This window comes from Vanessa cardui, chromosome 14, assembly GCF_905220365.1.
Source record: "Vanessa cardui chromosome 14, ilVanCard2.1, whole genome shotgun sequence".
NCBI lineage: Eukaryota > Metazoa > Arthropoda > Insecta > Lepidoptera > Nymphalidae > Vanessa > Vanessa cardui.
Genome location: NC_061136.1, coordinates 8,582,712 through 8,600,972, shown reverse-complemented (window position 1 = coordinate 8,600,972; position 18,261 = coordinate 8,582,712). Strand labels below are relative to the sequence as shown.

Here is an 18,261-nt window from a genome sequence, read left to right as displayed (position 1 = left end):
ATATCACAATCACAACACAATAAATCATGAGTTGCATACGAACTATAAACTTATGCGCGGAGACCGAATATCAAATGGTAACGAGATAGATTATTATTATAAAGCCGTCCCCAGAAGTCAAAGGAACGCGCTCATGTTAATTATTTGCAATCGCAAGCGTGTTAGGCTAAGTGCAAGCGGCAAGCGAGGGATCGGATGATCTCTCACATGATAGCGCGGCGCCGGATGCCGCGATAGCGTCGCCTTGCCCGCCCGTCCTCTAATTACGGACACCAGCCTATGAAATATTCCGCGGATGTACCGCACACGCATTGTCTCCCACTCACACTTCCGTATCACTGCTACATGATAAGAATCTTGTGTGGCCTTAAACTCCGCGGTGCAATAACGCAATTCTGAAACACTTATCTCCAACGGTACTAACGGTACAAAAATTATTTAGTAAATTTTACCAACAATTATGGTGCAGTGTAAAATTTACAATATTCGCTTAAAATTAAAAATCTGCTTTTAATAAATGAGTAATGTTCATGTTTTGAAAAAAATTTCGATGTACTTTTTTATACACAGTATATTATGAAAAATATTATTGTCGTATGGGTCTTACAACCGTGATCAATACAAAGTTCTGAAAACGCAGAAATATTAATTTTTCACTTTCTTTAAGTTAAGCCTTATAATTTGAAAAAAAGTACGTTCATGTGGCTTTCATTTCCTTTCAATGCGAAATTCATATCGCATTTGAAAGTAGTTAATATTTATTGAGTTTTTTTTAAAATAAAACATTTGTATTTCACCCAGAATTTCCAATACCAAATGTACATCAGTGGCGAATAGATTGTTTATACGAAGTTTATGCAGTATATTAATGAAGGAATGATTGGATGCACGAGTGTAGGAGTGCTCTTAAGTTGTCGGCCACCCGGGCTCGCAGATTATGCCCAGTAAACCTTTCATGTTCTTGTCCATAACCAAATAGACTTCAGTCAGCATACATTACGTGATTTCGCATCAAAATTAATCCGTATCGCATGTAAAATAACATTAAAAAATACCAAGCTTTACATAATTAGACACTGAGTTACAACACACATAACAAGTATCATGGATATTCCAATGATTTCACCACATTATAAGAACCTCACATAATATACAGTTACGATAGCCAAACGCGGGCGCGACCATTCATTTTGCGCGACAAAAACCTGTGATGAATTACCGACATGATCCTTGACTTTGACGTCTATTAGTATACGAGTAATAGATTTATATTATAAACAAACTTTTCTTATCGGTCAATTCTCAGTTTAACTGTCAATATATTTATTACGATAAATCGTCAACGTATAATTAATTCATAGATAGACAGGATATATAATTTTACCTGTTGCCTTCTGTGATGTCAAAGTCGTCATTTTATTTTGATCTTTATGAACACTCAGTCTATACTGTCGTATTGAAATTAAGCATTAGACATAATTGGATAATAGTCGCCATAATACTAAAATTGTACTTAAGCACCCGCATGTTTCACTCTTGTCTCTTGACAAATAATGTTTCTACAGGTTTCCTCGAATCGTGACTGTTTATTGAGAGTAACTCTTTACTTATAATCTAGATGTATTTGTTATACTGTTTAACGTGTTCGTAATATTTATATAAATTATAAAAAGTCTTAAGATAGCTAAGATACATTAAATCACTATTAATTTTATCTCGAACAATAATATGTCAAGATCTGATAAATTACTGCATATTAATTTTTTAAATAAATCTAAGCGTATCTTGTTAATCCGTTGCTATTCATATTTTCAAACAATTATGTATCATTTTAAGGCATGTCTTCCCACGATGGTATCGTTAAAATTATGCTCCCTTCTTGAGTTAACTCAGGCTTATGCTTAAACTAACAACAGGTATCAAAAGGCGATCATTATTCATTTTTCATTCCTTCTCCCAGACTCAAATACAATGAATATGCTAAAATGAAATGTTAAGTTTAATATTTGACGGAAAGTGCTAATGTGAACAACTTCTCTAAAAGAGGTAATCTTTTTATGATTTCTTCCGAGGAATCCTCTGGGTACATGTCAAATGGTATGTAAGCGATCGTAAGTAAATATTCGCGATGTGAATGACTTGGCCGAGGCGACGAGACGAGGTATAGGTGTGAAATTTGGCGTATGTTTACCCTGCCGTGCCGTTCCTGGTTCCGCGCCGTTAATTTGATGTACGGAGGCAGATGCCCTCGCGCCGATAGCGAGGTGCGCGTGTGCCTTCCGCGCTTTACTAAGAATTTCAAACGCTTACCTAACAGGAAAGAAACTTATAGCGTTCTCGATACTAATTGTCTGCGTAAAAACAACACCTGAACATACCGTGCTAAAATAACATTTATCATATTGTAAGCTTTATGATACCCTTTTTTCTTTAGGGTATAATTAAACATAATTTCTGTTCTTGTTTTTTAAAGTTTGTTTTAATAACATTCAGCTGGGAATAGAATAATTATTTAATAATAGTATTTACAAAGATCACGATAACAATAACACAGAATAGAACTCTCTGGAGACGTAATCTTCTTAAAAATATTATTATTTAATAATTTATTATTATATATTAATTAATTAGTTATATATTATACACGTATTCATTAATAATACCTTCCAAAAATATAAACTGGTTTAGTCTCATAAACTGGATGACATAGTTTATATTTAAGATATTAAAATATCATAAGGGGAGTCATAAATAAAGCAAAGATAGTATATTCGTTTTAACTTAGACCACAAGCTCTGCGAGATCGAGTGCGATTTTGGGTTAATTTACATGTGAGTCCGGTGAAAACATGCAATATAACGCTTTTATGTTAAAAATCTCTGCCCGCATTAAACATCCGACGTATCATTCATCAAGTTACAGTTCTGAACCTCATTCACCTTAAAAGGATGTAAAAATTGATATCATACGTTTTACATCTCACTAAACTTTACTTTTCATTACACGTCTTGACAGATTTATATTATTCTTAAAATTGAACGCATATATTTAGGCTTTGGAACTCAGATTTTAATTACTAAAAAAAATTAATGAGTGCCTTTTGTTAGGTTATTAACTTCTTAACGGTGCACTTATTATGAAAAATAAATGTAAAACTCATATAACAATATACTTTATGCAATTTATTACAATATTTTAAATTACTTAGAAACGTTTATTTCGGTAACGATGTTTTTTCTTAAATCTCTTTGAAGTTCTGATGTAAACTTTAACATTATGTATTATGATAATTGCTCCAAATAATGAAATGCGAGTAACAGTCATCGGTATTGAGTACGAGGCAATAACCAGAACTCATACAGAATTTCGGAATCATTCACCCCACTTGAAGTCCGTTGGTTGTTCAGAACTCGCATTGTCTCCCACGGCATATAAACCGAACGATCCTTTGTTTGTTACACTTTACCCACACTGTAACCTAAACCACTAGTATAGTACTTCGCGCCCACTTCTAAACGTAATATTCACGCCATTCACGCTTTTCAGATTGCGCCCGAGAGCCATACTGATTTAACGATATTTGCTCTACAATAACAAGGCAGCCATTGCCGAGCCGATGAAACCTCTCAATCTAAGCCGCTCTTAAGATCTCGTAATTCTGCAACACGGTAAATACATTGCGAGTCTCGTTGTTTGAACAAACAAAGAGTACATTAAGTTCGTATCGTTTCCCTATTCTAAGGCTCCACGCTAAATATACAAAGGGATCCACTTTCACTCTAATACACGATTTAAAAATTGATTTGAATCCCACTCAAAACTTTCTTATGATGAAAACGTATAATTTAGTGAATGGCCCATTAAAAAAAAGACGGCGCAAACCTTAACCAAACAATCGAAGCTTATCGTTTTTTTAGGTCTGCATTGACCATTGATCTTTACCGATTACTAGGTAATTGTGATTATGATAATGCATACAATTTACTTTTACTAGTGCGTCCATTTAAAATAGAAAGCATTTTTACGTATTGTTTATTGTTATAGGCCGGCTTCAATTTATAAAATGAAGCTGTTGCTTGTGGAAATTATGTTAGCACCGTTTTTATGGTTGACCATCGCTGAACCAAGCTACGTTTCCTGCTTGTTATGACCATTTTACAACTTTATGGATATGTTCATTGAAAGCGCGAACATATAACCTTAAAACCATTTTACATACCACAATAAAAGCAAATTACATTCGCCACGGACCCTGGACTCTCGTCCGTCATAATGACTCTATTCTATTTTGTGTGTCTAAATCGAAATATTTAATTCAGTTCTACCATTACAAATACAGTTACAATAAACAAACACTATTTCAATCTGTGGCTGGATAAATTGCGTAGCTCTAAATCGTTTACACTTATTTAAGTACAATGCCTAAATGAAAATTAATATCCTCATAAATTATAATGAAGCTATTATTTAGAAACATAATTTGTTACATTAGAGCTTAATCGTTAGGCGATAGCAAGTTGCTCTATCAATTACTTAGCACTACACGGTCCCGCCCGGTATCACCATTATAAGCGCATTAGAGATGGTGTCGGCACGCCATAGAAGCATTACTGCCATATCTGTAACACGGTCACATCATTTTTTGACCGTCAAATTTAGTTGTAACGCGTACTTCTATATTTATCCGAGCAACTTTACATGAACGTGCGAAAATTGCTTATTACGATACGGTATCGGTTGTCAACTATACATATGTAGGCGCGTGTATCGCCTCGTTATTGTAATTGAATGAACAGTTTTCAATTTAAATACGTGTAATCGGAAATGCTTAATGGCTTTTGTCAGTGATGTGGCGTTTTTTCGAACGAAACCTTCTCTCACGCATAACATTCCGTTCGCGTGAATCAAACCAGTAATAAGATTACAAACTCTTATCACCAAAGTATTAATTAAAAACTGCAGAATTTAAAATGCAATATATAATTTAGAAATTTATGCTTAGCCTCAAACGTAATTTTATTAAAAACCTATAAAATAATGTTTTAAGATTGTTTTATTAAAGTAATAAAGATGTACGAAAGCTAAAAATATTTTTTTCACGATAATGTTTTTTCCGAGTACTTTATTAACCGCAGTTATAGTGTCACATATAAAATGTAACCGCATAATACTTTTTGTTTTTCATATCGTGTCCGATCAGGTTCTGAAATCACTTTGCACTTATTAACGCCTTTAACCAGAATCACATAAAAAGCTTAAATTAAATATTAATCGAGCATTTATTTTTTTGTTACAACTTCGATCTGCTTATTTAGATTACATTTAAAATTGTCAGTTCACGTATGACCCACTGATATACTTTAATTTTAAAATTAAAGCAGATGATTTTATCTTAAGAACTTATTTCGATTTTTATGTTACCTCATTTCCGTTTAAACTTTCGCCGTCGACTATTTTATTATTATTTATTTAAAATATAATTTAATAATTTTTAATAAATAAAATTAATTCAATCAATCGCGGCGAATAAAAGCACCTTGTTATATAAACATAATTGAAATGTAACGGATGCTCTATTTGTATAAAGTCATTAGTCGCAATAATATTGGATAGAGCGTTATAAAGATTAATACTTTTATAAGCAATTGCGATACCTGATTTGAAATAGGCATAAACTTCATTATATTGCTGTAAGTTATATTTAAGTTGTATAGATAAATCATACGGAAATGGTGTATTGTACTGTAAACTCAAAACATAGATTTGGTATTGCCTTTTAAAATATCATTGTTTATGTTTTCTTTATTTATTAATATAAAAGTATACCAGTTAGAAATAAGGCAAAACAATTTAAAATTTAGTTTATGTTTCGTGTTAATGAAACAAATAATGTGAGAAAAATTATCAACGAATATTGCATTATAATACGTTGGGCTAACCTATTAACATGTATTAAAAATGATGAATTGTCTAAAGCGACTCAATCACGCGATTAATCAGCGGATGTGTGAGAATGTCCGCAATAAGTGAGATAGTTTAGTTTGTTTTTAGATCCTCTTCCCATGTCTTCTTGCTTCATTGTGTTCGGTCGTCATTAGCTTCGACATGCAGGCATTTACGATGCAGAAAGTGTTTTTGATCATTAATTTTCTTGTTCAGATACCATTCAATGTAAAAACTGTAATAATTCACACATCCACCACCTATATTAAATATTTGTCGTAAGATCTATAAGAAGGAGGTCAATCTGATTCTCAAAGTTGAACTATTGTTTTAAAGTATGATTATGATAATTCTATGTACATCTATATTCGTTATTGATAGGCCAATAACAATAATTAAGGATAAATTGCCGTCTAGATAAAGTAAAAGTAATTGACGTGGCTATAGGACAAGTAAATTTAAAGCGACGTCGAATGACCCTAGGGTCTGGAAAGTCAGCTTTTGTAACTTTCTCTGGATACAGGTGAATTGAAAGAAAAAGAGAAATTAACGAATCGATATGTGATTTGTATATGTTATATATGAATGAAATAAAGTGTGAGTATTCACAAATAAATTGAAAACATTTTATACTATAAATGCTAAAATTATGCAAGACAAGACAAAAACAACTGTAGGTAACTATAGGGAGGCTCTTTGATTAATATCGTATGAAGATTTATAGAAGTACTTGAATAGATACATTGTACCGGAGGATGTGACATCTGCCTTTCTTGAAACACCATTGACCTCTAGTAACAAAGCTCGACATGCGAGCCATGTTCTGTCACGAGGTACAGATCGCATGCAGTATCCCGACGACTTTACTGCTCAAAGTGTACGTAAAACGTCCACGAGATTCGATTCCTAGCTGAGATTGAAAAGATAAAATTAATAGTTGTAAAAAAATTAACTATAAATAAGGTAATTAATTAAAACTTAATGATATGTGTGACATATTGAATATAGATTTTAGGTTTCCATAATGATATTGATATCCTCCACTCCTCGTGTCTCAGAAGATACCGACAAAAATATTTTTACTAATTAAAAACTTTCATCGAATAAATAATTTCTAAAGTAGGTTTAACGGATTATTACTAATTTATGATCTTGTATATTTTGTTTTACTACTTTATTTAATAATATGTTTATACATTTTCTGAATATTTAATTGTTATAATAATAATAGATTACTATTGAAAATTTTCATCCATCACTTTTATCTTTTGGGTAACAACACGCATTATTGGAATAGGGTTATTTGGTGTTTTGTATAATACAGGTGAACGATTAGTTGGGCCATCTGATGGTAAGAAGACTCTCCGCCATTAGACGTTAGAATTGTTAGAAATATTAAGTATTCATTACATTTCCAATGCAGCTCCTTGGGAGATTCGTTGATGACTCAATTTTGGTTAGTATAGGTATAGTATAGCCTTTTGGTTAGTATATATGTGGAACGGGTGGATCCTACCCAATGGGCTTGCACAAAAACCTATCCACCAAGTATATCTTACGATAAGTCCGTATAATGTATGCAACATTCTCACTACCGGACTTAAGCCGGTATCACAGTGTTTTGCTTCACCACCGAGCGCGCGATGATTTATAAACACAAATTAGGCACATGAAGTCAGTGGCACTTGCCCGGGTTAGAACCCGTTGGCCGAAATAAGCTAATAATAAATAGGCAAATTAAAATTAAATGAATTATTTTGTTGTTATTAATATAGACGGTAAAACAACATAATTATTGACACAAAAATATTATCATAGCGCCTAAAAAATCAGGTCTATCTCTGCTAAAATTATGCATATTTAAATTAATTGGCGAATATTGAGGCAAGAGGCCAAATCTGTAAACAGTTAAGTGGTTTTTATGTTATACCAAATTAAAACCTAATTATATTTACTCTGATTTCTCTGCAGCTATAAGAATTTTTCTCTGAACATAAGATTGAAAGTTTAACAGTTAGCAATTCTTTTTTATAGAAGGTATAAAGTTCCTTAGTAAGTTTCTTTCAAAAATTTATTTATAAAAAATGCGGACTACTTATTCTGATACAATTATAACCAGTATGCTATTGCTGTTACTTTTATTAAAAAAAATTAAATTAAACAATTCATTAACTTTTCATTATATATACTTTACCACCTACGTACATAAGTAGTATTAAATTTTTTTTGAATAAACTTTTTTTTTTTTAATTATATTTCACATATAATATCGAATATAATTAATATTAAGCAAGGAACCGTAGTTGATTCAGCAGCATATCGAATAAAAAGTCTCATGCGTCTAAAAGTGCAGCGCCCCCACCGCAAGCAATGATTAAATCACCGCGTCATTCCCGTGTAGCGGACACATATGATTTAATGGTCGTCTAACGTTGTTTACGCTTTACGATAAGCGGCATGAGGGAATATACAGAACAGAATTAAAATACGTGACCGGTAGTCTAATTAAGATACTAATCATCTTGTAAAAAAAACGTATTATGTGAACAACAATTTTTATCAGAAGTCATTGTAATTGTTAGGAAGTTAAGCCGTTTTAAAACGGTGCTAGCTTTTAGCGAGAAACGTATTATCGAATTCTTAAAAGCAATTCCTTTTATAGTCAAAAATCAATTTCGACCTCATTTAAAATTACAAAATGAAATGGAAATATTTACCACCTATAAAATAAAGCAACTCAAATTGATCAAAGCGATAAGAAATTAAAATACGTCTACATTTTTTTTTTCTCTGAAAATGCGGTATGTTTATGTTATAAAGAATATTTATATGTGAATAATATTCAGATTTTAATTGATTATTGTATTGTTAAAATGTAGGTCAAATTTAATCTTGTCGAGTTTCTACAAAATTGTGTAGATGTTTCGCGGATGCTTTTAATTGTGCATCTAAAGTAATAAGTTGTGTATTTCTGCTCTACGCACCACAGCTGGAATCGTTAATGAGCCAACGCAATTCAAATCAACTGATTTATAAGGAATGAGTTATTTCTCTAGAAGCACGTACATTATTTATATATTCTAACAGCCACTCAAGTATTCAAATTCATAGGCCAGAGATAAGTGTAGCGAATGTCTGATATTCACCTGAGGGGGAAGCATTTGAACACTTTAAGCAATTTGTCTATATTAAAATTTTATTGCATGAGTTTTATTGGTTTAAATTACCACTCACTATTACCCACCAGCGTTTGTGCGAAGACCACTCCGTTTTAGTAGAAGCATAAAGTTTTACTGACTGTTCTCGAGGTTCCGGGTTCGAATTTCACCGGCCGATAACTTATGATATATATGACCATAGACATAAGCTTCGCGTGGCATTGTACCACCAATTTTGGGATTTAGTTCCCAAAATTAGTGGTACGTTATGTGCCTTACACCTGCAGCACAAATACTTAATAAACATAGTTGTTTTTAGTACCTAATGGGTGGTATCCTCCCACGCGGTCATGCTCAAAGCTAACTCACCTAACCTAACCCCGAGTGACAGTTCTGTTTTTAAATCTAGTGTTACACTTCAGTGCTCGCTGACCTTCCTCCGGTCGTATCATATTGCCTTCCTATTGGACGTTGATACTGAAGGAGTAGTGAGTGCCCTTGTGCGCACACATTATCGTACTATAATAGCTAGACGCCTTTGAGACGGCAGCCGTTGCTTAAGTCGGTCAGGAGGACAAAACCAACAATAATCGTATTATTTAAGGCATCTGATTATAAAGTATATCGTGTGTAATTTAAATGTAATTCCTACAAATCCGTAATGAATGAAATTAAAAATCCATAAAGACTTACTTTTTAGTACCAATGTTAAACCGTTTTACTTAAATATTTTGACGCCGCCGTGTTATTTGATCGTGGGATAATCTCGAGACCCAATGCACCCACGCTTACTTTTACATTTAAATAAACTGGTATGACAGAATGGAGTGATAAGTAAATATATTATAATTCACTTAAAATAAATATATATTCATTTATGTATGTGATAAACGTTATTTGAATGGGACCGATTGTTTATTTTACAAATGTACACATACGCTAACAATAAAATACATTAGTAAACTCGTAACAACATAAAAGCGCCCAAACTCGTGACGCGATGAACGAACTAAATGAATGTACACTTAATTAGCCGTTATACTATAAATTTTAAAAGCAATGATAAGGTCCCGTTGGCCGTTCACTGAAAACAGTGCTGGCTGGTAATGGCGCCTTGCGAATTAAGCTTAATTAATTCCTCCTCGCGTAATGTATTCGCGGGAACGGATTTGGGCAAGCTATCGCTATTCGTTATCCGCTCACGGAAACGCGACACTATTCGCGCATAGTTTTGCGCGTACTTCAACACGTATTTCAATAAGAATTATGCGAGATAAATAATTTTTATTTTTCATTTTACAATATTATTACGTTAGCTACTGCTTTTTACCGTTGTTTATTTAAACTTTATTTATACCGAAACAGTAAAATTGTTTTTATCGTCCGGTCATATTATCATTTCTCACCTACCCAATGGTTTATTGACAGCTTAACCAGCGTCATAAATAAGCCCGTATCAAGCGTGTTCTACTTTTTCAATGAAGTGACTTTGTAATCGAGACTTTTTGTGAACTAATTATATTGTATTAAATTTTTTTCTATATGTATTCATCAATCTATATGAAACAAAACCGCAATGTCATTGGCACGGAAACGTATTAATTAAATTAGGAAAGTTATTGTATTGGTTTTATAAAATTTATGCAATATTTGTAAGACAGTCTAGTGCAGAGCAATGTTCGCAGTTCTGCGCGTAAGTGGCCTTTGTTTATGTTACTGTATACGCAAATGGAATGAGGCTTGTCGACAAAGCTGCGTGATAACGGGGCGTTTTGTAGGTAATTAAGAGCGAAATGCGGATTCATGAGTTTTACTTTACGAAATGTGCTTACGGCTTAGTGGGTCTTTGTTCAAGTGTATCTCGACATCTTTGATTGTTTGTTGATATTTGATACCTGTAGCTGTATTTGCTATAGCTGAAACAGCTATTGGCTTAGTTTCATATTATTGTAAATTTCTTTCAATTTTGCAGTCTTGTACTATCGATATTATTTTAAATTGCAACGATTCTCCGGTCAAAGTGTAAATGAATTATATTTTTGAGTTCGTTACAAGTCATTTATTATATATTATCATTCTAATTTTATAATGAGTAAATCTTGTTTGTTTCTTAGCCCGTGTTCACAGAAAATATATATGATGTGATTAATATCTCACGGTTTAGGCATAGTAGTTTAATACGATGTACGCTGATTGAGTTAAAGTCATAATTGTCAAACCAGGTTTTTGAAGCAAAAGCTGCCAAAACTATAGAAAATACAAAAAACACACCTTAATGTCTATAAGTCCGGCCAACAATATTCTATCTTATAAAGATAATTCATAATAAATAATAAAAATACAACTACAACTTACAGTAGTTTATGCAAAGTGTTAGTTTGCATAAACTATTGTAAGTTGTAGTTAAATATCCTTCCAATTTTAAATGTCTTATGAAGATAAATATTAACTTTTACACTTTGTAATTCAAAGCTCAAATAGTATAGAAGGATGACGCGACATTCGTGTGAAAAATAACTTGCAACGCATTAAGACAGCACAACGGTTTAATTGGTTGCCGATTCATATTGGTTACTAAATATTTCGAGATTCTAAATTAAGAAAATTTATTTAAGAAGATTTTTGATTTAGGTTATTTGACTGAGTACAAGTCAGCTCGTTAAATCTGACCAACTTTAGAGATTTACATATCATAATTAAGTATGAAACAGTCAGGATAACACAAAATTACCTGGGTACAGTTAGTATAACATCAAATGAAAATATATGATACTTGACCTTTATTAAACAACATAAATCCACAAACAATAATTACGGCAACGTCGTTACATTACAGAACATTATGACCTCATATTATGGCCTGTTATATATTACGTGATATATTATCGCATCGTCACTTTAACGGTATATTGAATAATTAATCGATAGTTTATATGCAAATGAGCTTGCGTCGATCCTTTCGTGAGACGTCAATATAGCACAGAAGGTTAGTTGCGGATCACGAAGCCGTAAAGAGACGATAATCGTTCGTTGTAGAGTCGGTTACTTCGTGTAAATTGTTATCGGGTGTCTGGCAGTAGCCGGCGCCCAGCCACTGTCCAGCTTTTGTTATACATTTTTTTCAATTCAACCAAGAACATATTTAAATTGGTTATATTCGTTATATACGCGTACATGTATTACTCATTATGAAACTTTTCATAATTGTATCGTGTTATGCAGAAATGTAGCAATCCAAAGAAGCACTAATAAAATATATACCTATCTCCTTCAAACTTACCTAGATAGAACCACTCGTCTTTAATCTCGAATATATTAACAATAAAGAATTATCATTATCGTCGTTCTTGATATTTTTAAGCGTCTAATGGGATGTATTTTAAAAAATATATCGCCTAAGATATCGGGAAACATTTACACATAATTTTATAAAGTAGAACTGATAACGTTCTTCTTTTTGTACGTCTAATTTATGATTTTTTTTATCTGATCATATTTTCTTCGCAGTTTATATGTAGTTGAGTTTTGTCATTTATTTTTCAAAGCTGTGAAATACTCTGAATTGATGTTTGTTCAATGTCACGAGCTAATTAGCGTCGTTGCGATAGCAGAGCGATGCATGTAGAAATTAATTAACTTACCACTTATACATAAAGAGAAAAACAAACACCAAACGTGTTTCAGTGTCTTTAAATAAATCACTTATTAAACATTCATATATTTACTTACATGGAAATAGTATCTTAATAGTAAACCATAAGTTTAAATCCAAGCCAGACCAATTATATTGTATGTACTTACATAATAAAAGTTCCTAATTCAGGTTAGGTAAGGTTAACTATTCATCTGATGTTCAATGCTAAAAAAACACGGATTTCTGTTTGGTACGAAGTCTGTCATTTCGTGAACTGTACATCTACATTCAATCAACATGGTGATGTTATCTCAAAACTTTTTCCTTGCATTAGGATTTTTTTACTTTTACATAGACCGATGAATTGTCACTATAAAGTATATAATATAGTTTATAATATATCGAAAATATTAACTATTAAACACACTTAGACAACTACTACTACAAACATTAACAGTTCTTCTGTCCACAGCATACTTTGACCGGTCACAGCGGAAAAGTGATGGCAGCAAAATTCCTCGGCGAACCCACCAAAGTAATCACAGGCAGTCATGACCGTACTCTCAAAATTTGGGACCTTAGAAGTAGAATGTGTAAGTTGTTATAATAATCACGTTATAATTAATCTGTCAATCATATGCAATCTCAATTGAACCGTTTAACTTTATAGATAGTAGACATCGTTCAATCTTAATCAAGTATATTGATAGAAATACACACAATGATGAAAAGTTAAAATATTGCAATACTCATTATTCGAATAATGAACATAAATTTTGTTTTAAATTAACACTAAAAGGCACCTTACAGGTCATTACGACAATTTACTTAATCGCTGTTAAGGAATAACTATGCCTAAGTAATTTCCTACATCAGATAGTTAACTAATTAATTACTGGAGTAGTTTGTCTAACTTAGTATCTAATCTTAATTTAAATCTTCCTTAATCATTCGGTGACCATTTTAACGAGCGACTAGACACGGCCTCTCTTTACTAGCCAGTAAATTATCCTAATTTCGCTAAGGATAGTAATTGAGGCACCAACACGCTATTTTCTCACGTTATTTCTTTCCGCTACTTTGTAGAGCATAGAACCAATAACGTGTTTGCAATGAGTTACATTGCATTTCTCGCGATTTCTTAATATTTTTTGTTCACAGGTACAGAAACAAAGTTCGCAGGATCATCTTGTAACGATCTCGTGACGTCAGATGGTGCTGGTTCCACAATTATCTCGGGACACTTCGATAAACGAATACGTTTCTGGGACATACGCACGGAAATGTCGGCCAATCACATCATGCTCCAGGGCAAGGTCACATCACTCGATCTCAGCAGAGGTACGCATATCGTAATCACTGCTATCGATCGCTGCAAGTTAATCAAACACTCGCCGTCGGCACGATTATTGACGGGAACGAATTTACTTCATATCAAAATGGTTACAAACAATCTCTTAAAAAATACTCGTTAATATCTATAGCACCAAACTAATATTCAGAGATAATTGAATGCACAGTATATTAGTATCGGTATTCGTGTCAGCACAACTACGTGACGGGTATGCGATGCCCATTTCCGTTACGCGTGTCTCGATCAATCCCTTTTTTGTCAGTAACGGTCCGTCCGGCTCACGAAACAGTGAGATTGATACCTTCAATCAATCGAAGTGCCGGGACATCACTGGCCAGGCGGGTGATTAAATCACGTCGATATCATCATCAGCCACCTCGTTGACGAGCGCCGCATCAATAGGGAGAATATTCACAGTTAGATGTCATGCACGTCCCAAAACAACAGAACTTGACCGCTTACTGCATCCACGTAAACCAAAATTATCATCAAGTCATATCATTTTATATGGGTATATCTCTCGACAAATTATTTTAAGATATAAGATGAACTTGATATATTACACTTAAAAAAGAATATCCATAATCCTCTTTATGATATAGAACCTAATAAACTACATCGTATCTATTTTTTCGATCTTATTGCACAAGATAAATCACTTGAATCGGATGACTTCGTTCGCATAATTTTGCAATCACTCTTGCATCTCAATGATGATTTTTTTATGGTGTCCGTTACACTGATAATCTTTTTTTTTATATTATAAAATTGACGGGCGTAATGAACTGGGTGGGTGACAAGATGTATCCAAAATACATCATACGGTAGGTTTGTATAACGGTCTCAGTTTTAATTATTGTTTGTAATGTCTGTGTTTAAACTTTGTTAAAGTTGTTTAATTTAAACCGCTATGTTTTAATTTTATATAATTTTACACACTTTATTTAGTCATAATAACAGAGGTCTTCATACGATCATAAAGTTTCATACGACCATAAAAGTCATAGTAAAATAACATATATGTTTTGCAAAGATAATCCTCGTTGAAGAGTGTACAGTTTTTATAGAAGATGTAGTAACTATAAACTTTATTTATTGTGATTTTGAAAATTGCACATATCTTATACTCATAAATACCACATGTTTAAATGTTTATGTCTATACTAATATTACAAATACAAAATTAGTTCTATCGGTATGTCTGTTACGCTTACACGGCTAAACCACTGCACCAAATTTAATGAATTTGGTATGAAGTAAGCTCGAACATGGGTATACTTAAATAACTTTATTAAAATTTAGTAACGCTATGCCTATAACCTAGGTTACTTTTGCACGGAAGTTCTTTTATGCCGATTACGAGTAGCGGAGTAAGGGCAGAAATAATCACATAACAAAAAATCCTTATGTTCCTAATTCAGGCGACATATTCGTGTCTTTCTCTACCTTTTTCTATTTCTAGTTTATGGTGTTATATATAAAAAAAAATAACTTATTTACTGTTATAGCTATACGTCATGCGGGATTTTTAATAACAATTTTTCCATTATAACTTAATTATAATTACATTTTATTTTACTTTGTAAGTCATTTAAGTCATAATAATTTATATTTATAATTTATATATATTGAGCAAATTTTTTCCAACTGGGTGTCCCACGATACTTCTTGTTTATTTATTTATTCCCTAACACGTGAATGAAGTTGCGAGTGAAAACTAGTACCATATATGTGCCAATATAATCTGTCAAAGTTGCGATTGTCATGTAAAATGTCTTAGTACAACGAAGGTTTCTTTTTTAACTCAAACGAGTAGCAAGCGTAAAACGATTTAACTAATTTTAATTGAGATGACCCTAGGGTTTCGACGTGAAACATTAAAATTGCACCGAAGTACACTGAAATAACAGTTTGGCCGCGGTATCTCAAAAGTCGTAAAATAAATTGCCTACCGGCTTACTCTGACTGACAGCTTTTTATCAAGTCTTAGTACATAATTTAAATTACGGTAACTGACTTTTATTTTTAAGATTTGTAACTGGTTTTATGATGATATTTTTTTATACATTTACTTTATTATAAACTATTATGACTAATGTACATTTGGCTATATACATAGAGAAATGTTTTGTCTTTGACTATATTTAATTTATCGTATCCTCATTGCAGTGAAAATGCCAACAGAATATAAAAGAATTAACAATGATATCATTTTATCCAATATTTAACTCTAGTGTACTCTATTTAGATTTGATTTCTTCTTGTACTATTGATGCATCTTGAATTTTAATTACGTCAAATAAAAGCAATACTTGTATGTGCTGTGAGCAATGAAATAAGTATTAACTATTAAAGGTTATTAAAGATTTCATAATTTATTTTCAGATAGCAATTACTTATTGGCGTGTGTTCGAGATGATACGATACAGCTTATAGATTTGCGGATGAACACAATAGTGCGATCTTTCAGGTAAGATTTATATAACATAATAATTAATGTTTTATCTACAGTCATATTGTGTTATCTGCTACGGTTAAAGCCAATTTTATACACTCGTAAAATGTAGTCGTGCAAGACACTCCTAGACAGATCAAAGGTCAAATCGTTGACTATTGAAATTTGTTAAATGTCACTTTTCTTTTCTTAGTCATTTTTTTTTATTTTATTGATAATTTGAAGTGTCAACAGTTCATTCACATTAGGTTTTTTTTAAATCTTTTTTACAGTTACAACTTTTTATAGAATTTTATAATTTTTTTTTTGACTAATACATTGTCTGAGGTCGAAGAATGTTGTGACAAGGATTAAAGAAAATTAATATGATCAGTGTGTGTTATCGATGTTTGTTTATGGAATTTGTCTATGTCAACTATATGATAATTAATTTTTTGTCATTGGTTACTATTATTACTTTCGCAGTCACGAGTCGTTTAAGGTGGGATGCGACTGGTCGAGAGCTGCTTTCGGGCCAGTTGGACGGCTACTGGCTGTGGGTGCAGCAGATGGAGCTGCATATGTTTGGAACACACATTCAGGAAGACTGGAAGCGGTGCTGAAGGATCATACGTAAGTACCTCGCCAACGACAACAAAATTTATGTACCTTATTTAAACCGATTTGAAACTTAAGTAACTTATGCTAGCTGCTACATCGATTATAACTTAGATGACCTCCGAGCTCCTGGGAGCGATACCCGGCCGATTCGACGAAGGAAAAGTTCTTTAGTTTGCTATATTGTCTAGAGTCTGATTGTTTGTGGTAGCGTCGTTATTTCTTACTATCCATAACAGAAGTGCCTTAGTTAATTACATTGGGATTAGAATAATGAATGTAATACTGTCCAATATTTATAAAAAATCTGAATTCTGAAGAAACAATACAATATGTGGAACTAGATATTATTTGAATCTTTACTAAAATTTCTTATAACGTCTTTGTAGAGTGTTTTACCGTAAGTATATTTATTGGTACACATTGGTCTTAAGACTTGCTTCACTAATGCTTTACTTGATGTGCATTTTAACATAACGTAAATAGCATTTAGAACATATGATAATTATCTATTTACAGTTGCAACAGACAGTACTGGTGCTGTTATGTATACACTAGCCGTGAACCTATTAGTTGACATGAATATATTTCCTTAAGCAAACATCTGAGCCCGTAATGTTTACATTTTTGTATTATTTAAGTTAGAAGTATCGCTGTACAAATCTGATGAAAACTACACTTTATTATTAACTTCGAAGTCGTTTTAAATTTCATCCTCGTTTGTCTTCAATCAATTTTAATCAGTCATCGAGATCTTTATCTTAAAGCTTGCATTCCAAATTGTAAACAATAGCAGACAGTGGTCGTTTCATTTCTTTCATTATCGGTCTATGTGAATAAATAAACGAAAACACAATATGAATTTCAAATATTTAATACATCAATATTTTGAGAATTATATCGCATTACTCTCTGTGGTGTTTGTTTTTTTACTATGTTATGTGTACTATGTAATTTCTTGTTATTCGAAGTACTACAAAAGATCATACGATCATGTGGGCGGACTAACGATTTGGCATATATAACTTTTTTATCATATGTTTCAATCAGCTAAAAACGATTGCCTCTGAACAACATTGTTGCACTATCCGGTTTTTTGGAAGTTCCTACAGATGCCTAA

The 18,261-nt window shown here is 32.5% G+C and overlaps 1 protein-coding gene across 2 annotated transcripts in view; it reads left to right on the top strand.

The window, feature by feature from the left end:
• LOC124535454 (autophagy-related protein 16-1) overlaps positions 1-18,261 on the top strand; it is a 127,950-nt gene that overhangs the window by 90,490 nt on the left and 19,199 nt on the right. For both annotated transcript variants that reach the window (XM_047111677.1, XM_047111676.1), the window contains 4 exons: positions 13,208-13,328; positions 13,897-14,076; positions 16,475-16,559; positions 17,010-17,156. In XM_047111677.1, coding sequence (XP_046967633.1) covers positions 13,208-13,328; positions 13,897-14,076; positions 16,475-16,559; positions 17,010-17,156 — 533 coding nt within the window. The remainder of the gene's footprint in view (positions 1-13,207; positions 13,329-13,896; positions 14,077-16,474; positions 16,560-17,009; positions 17,157-18,261) is intronic.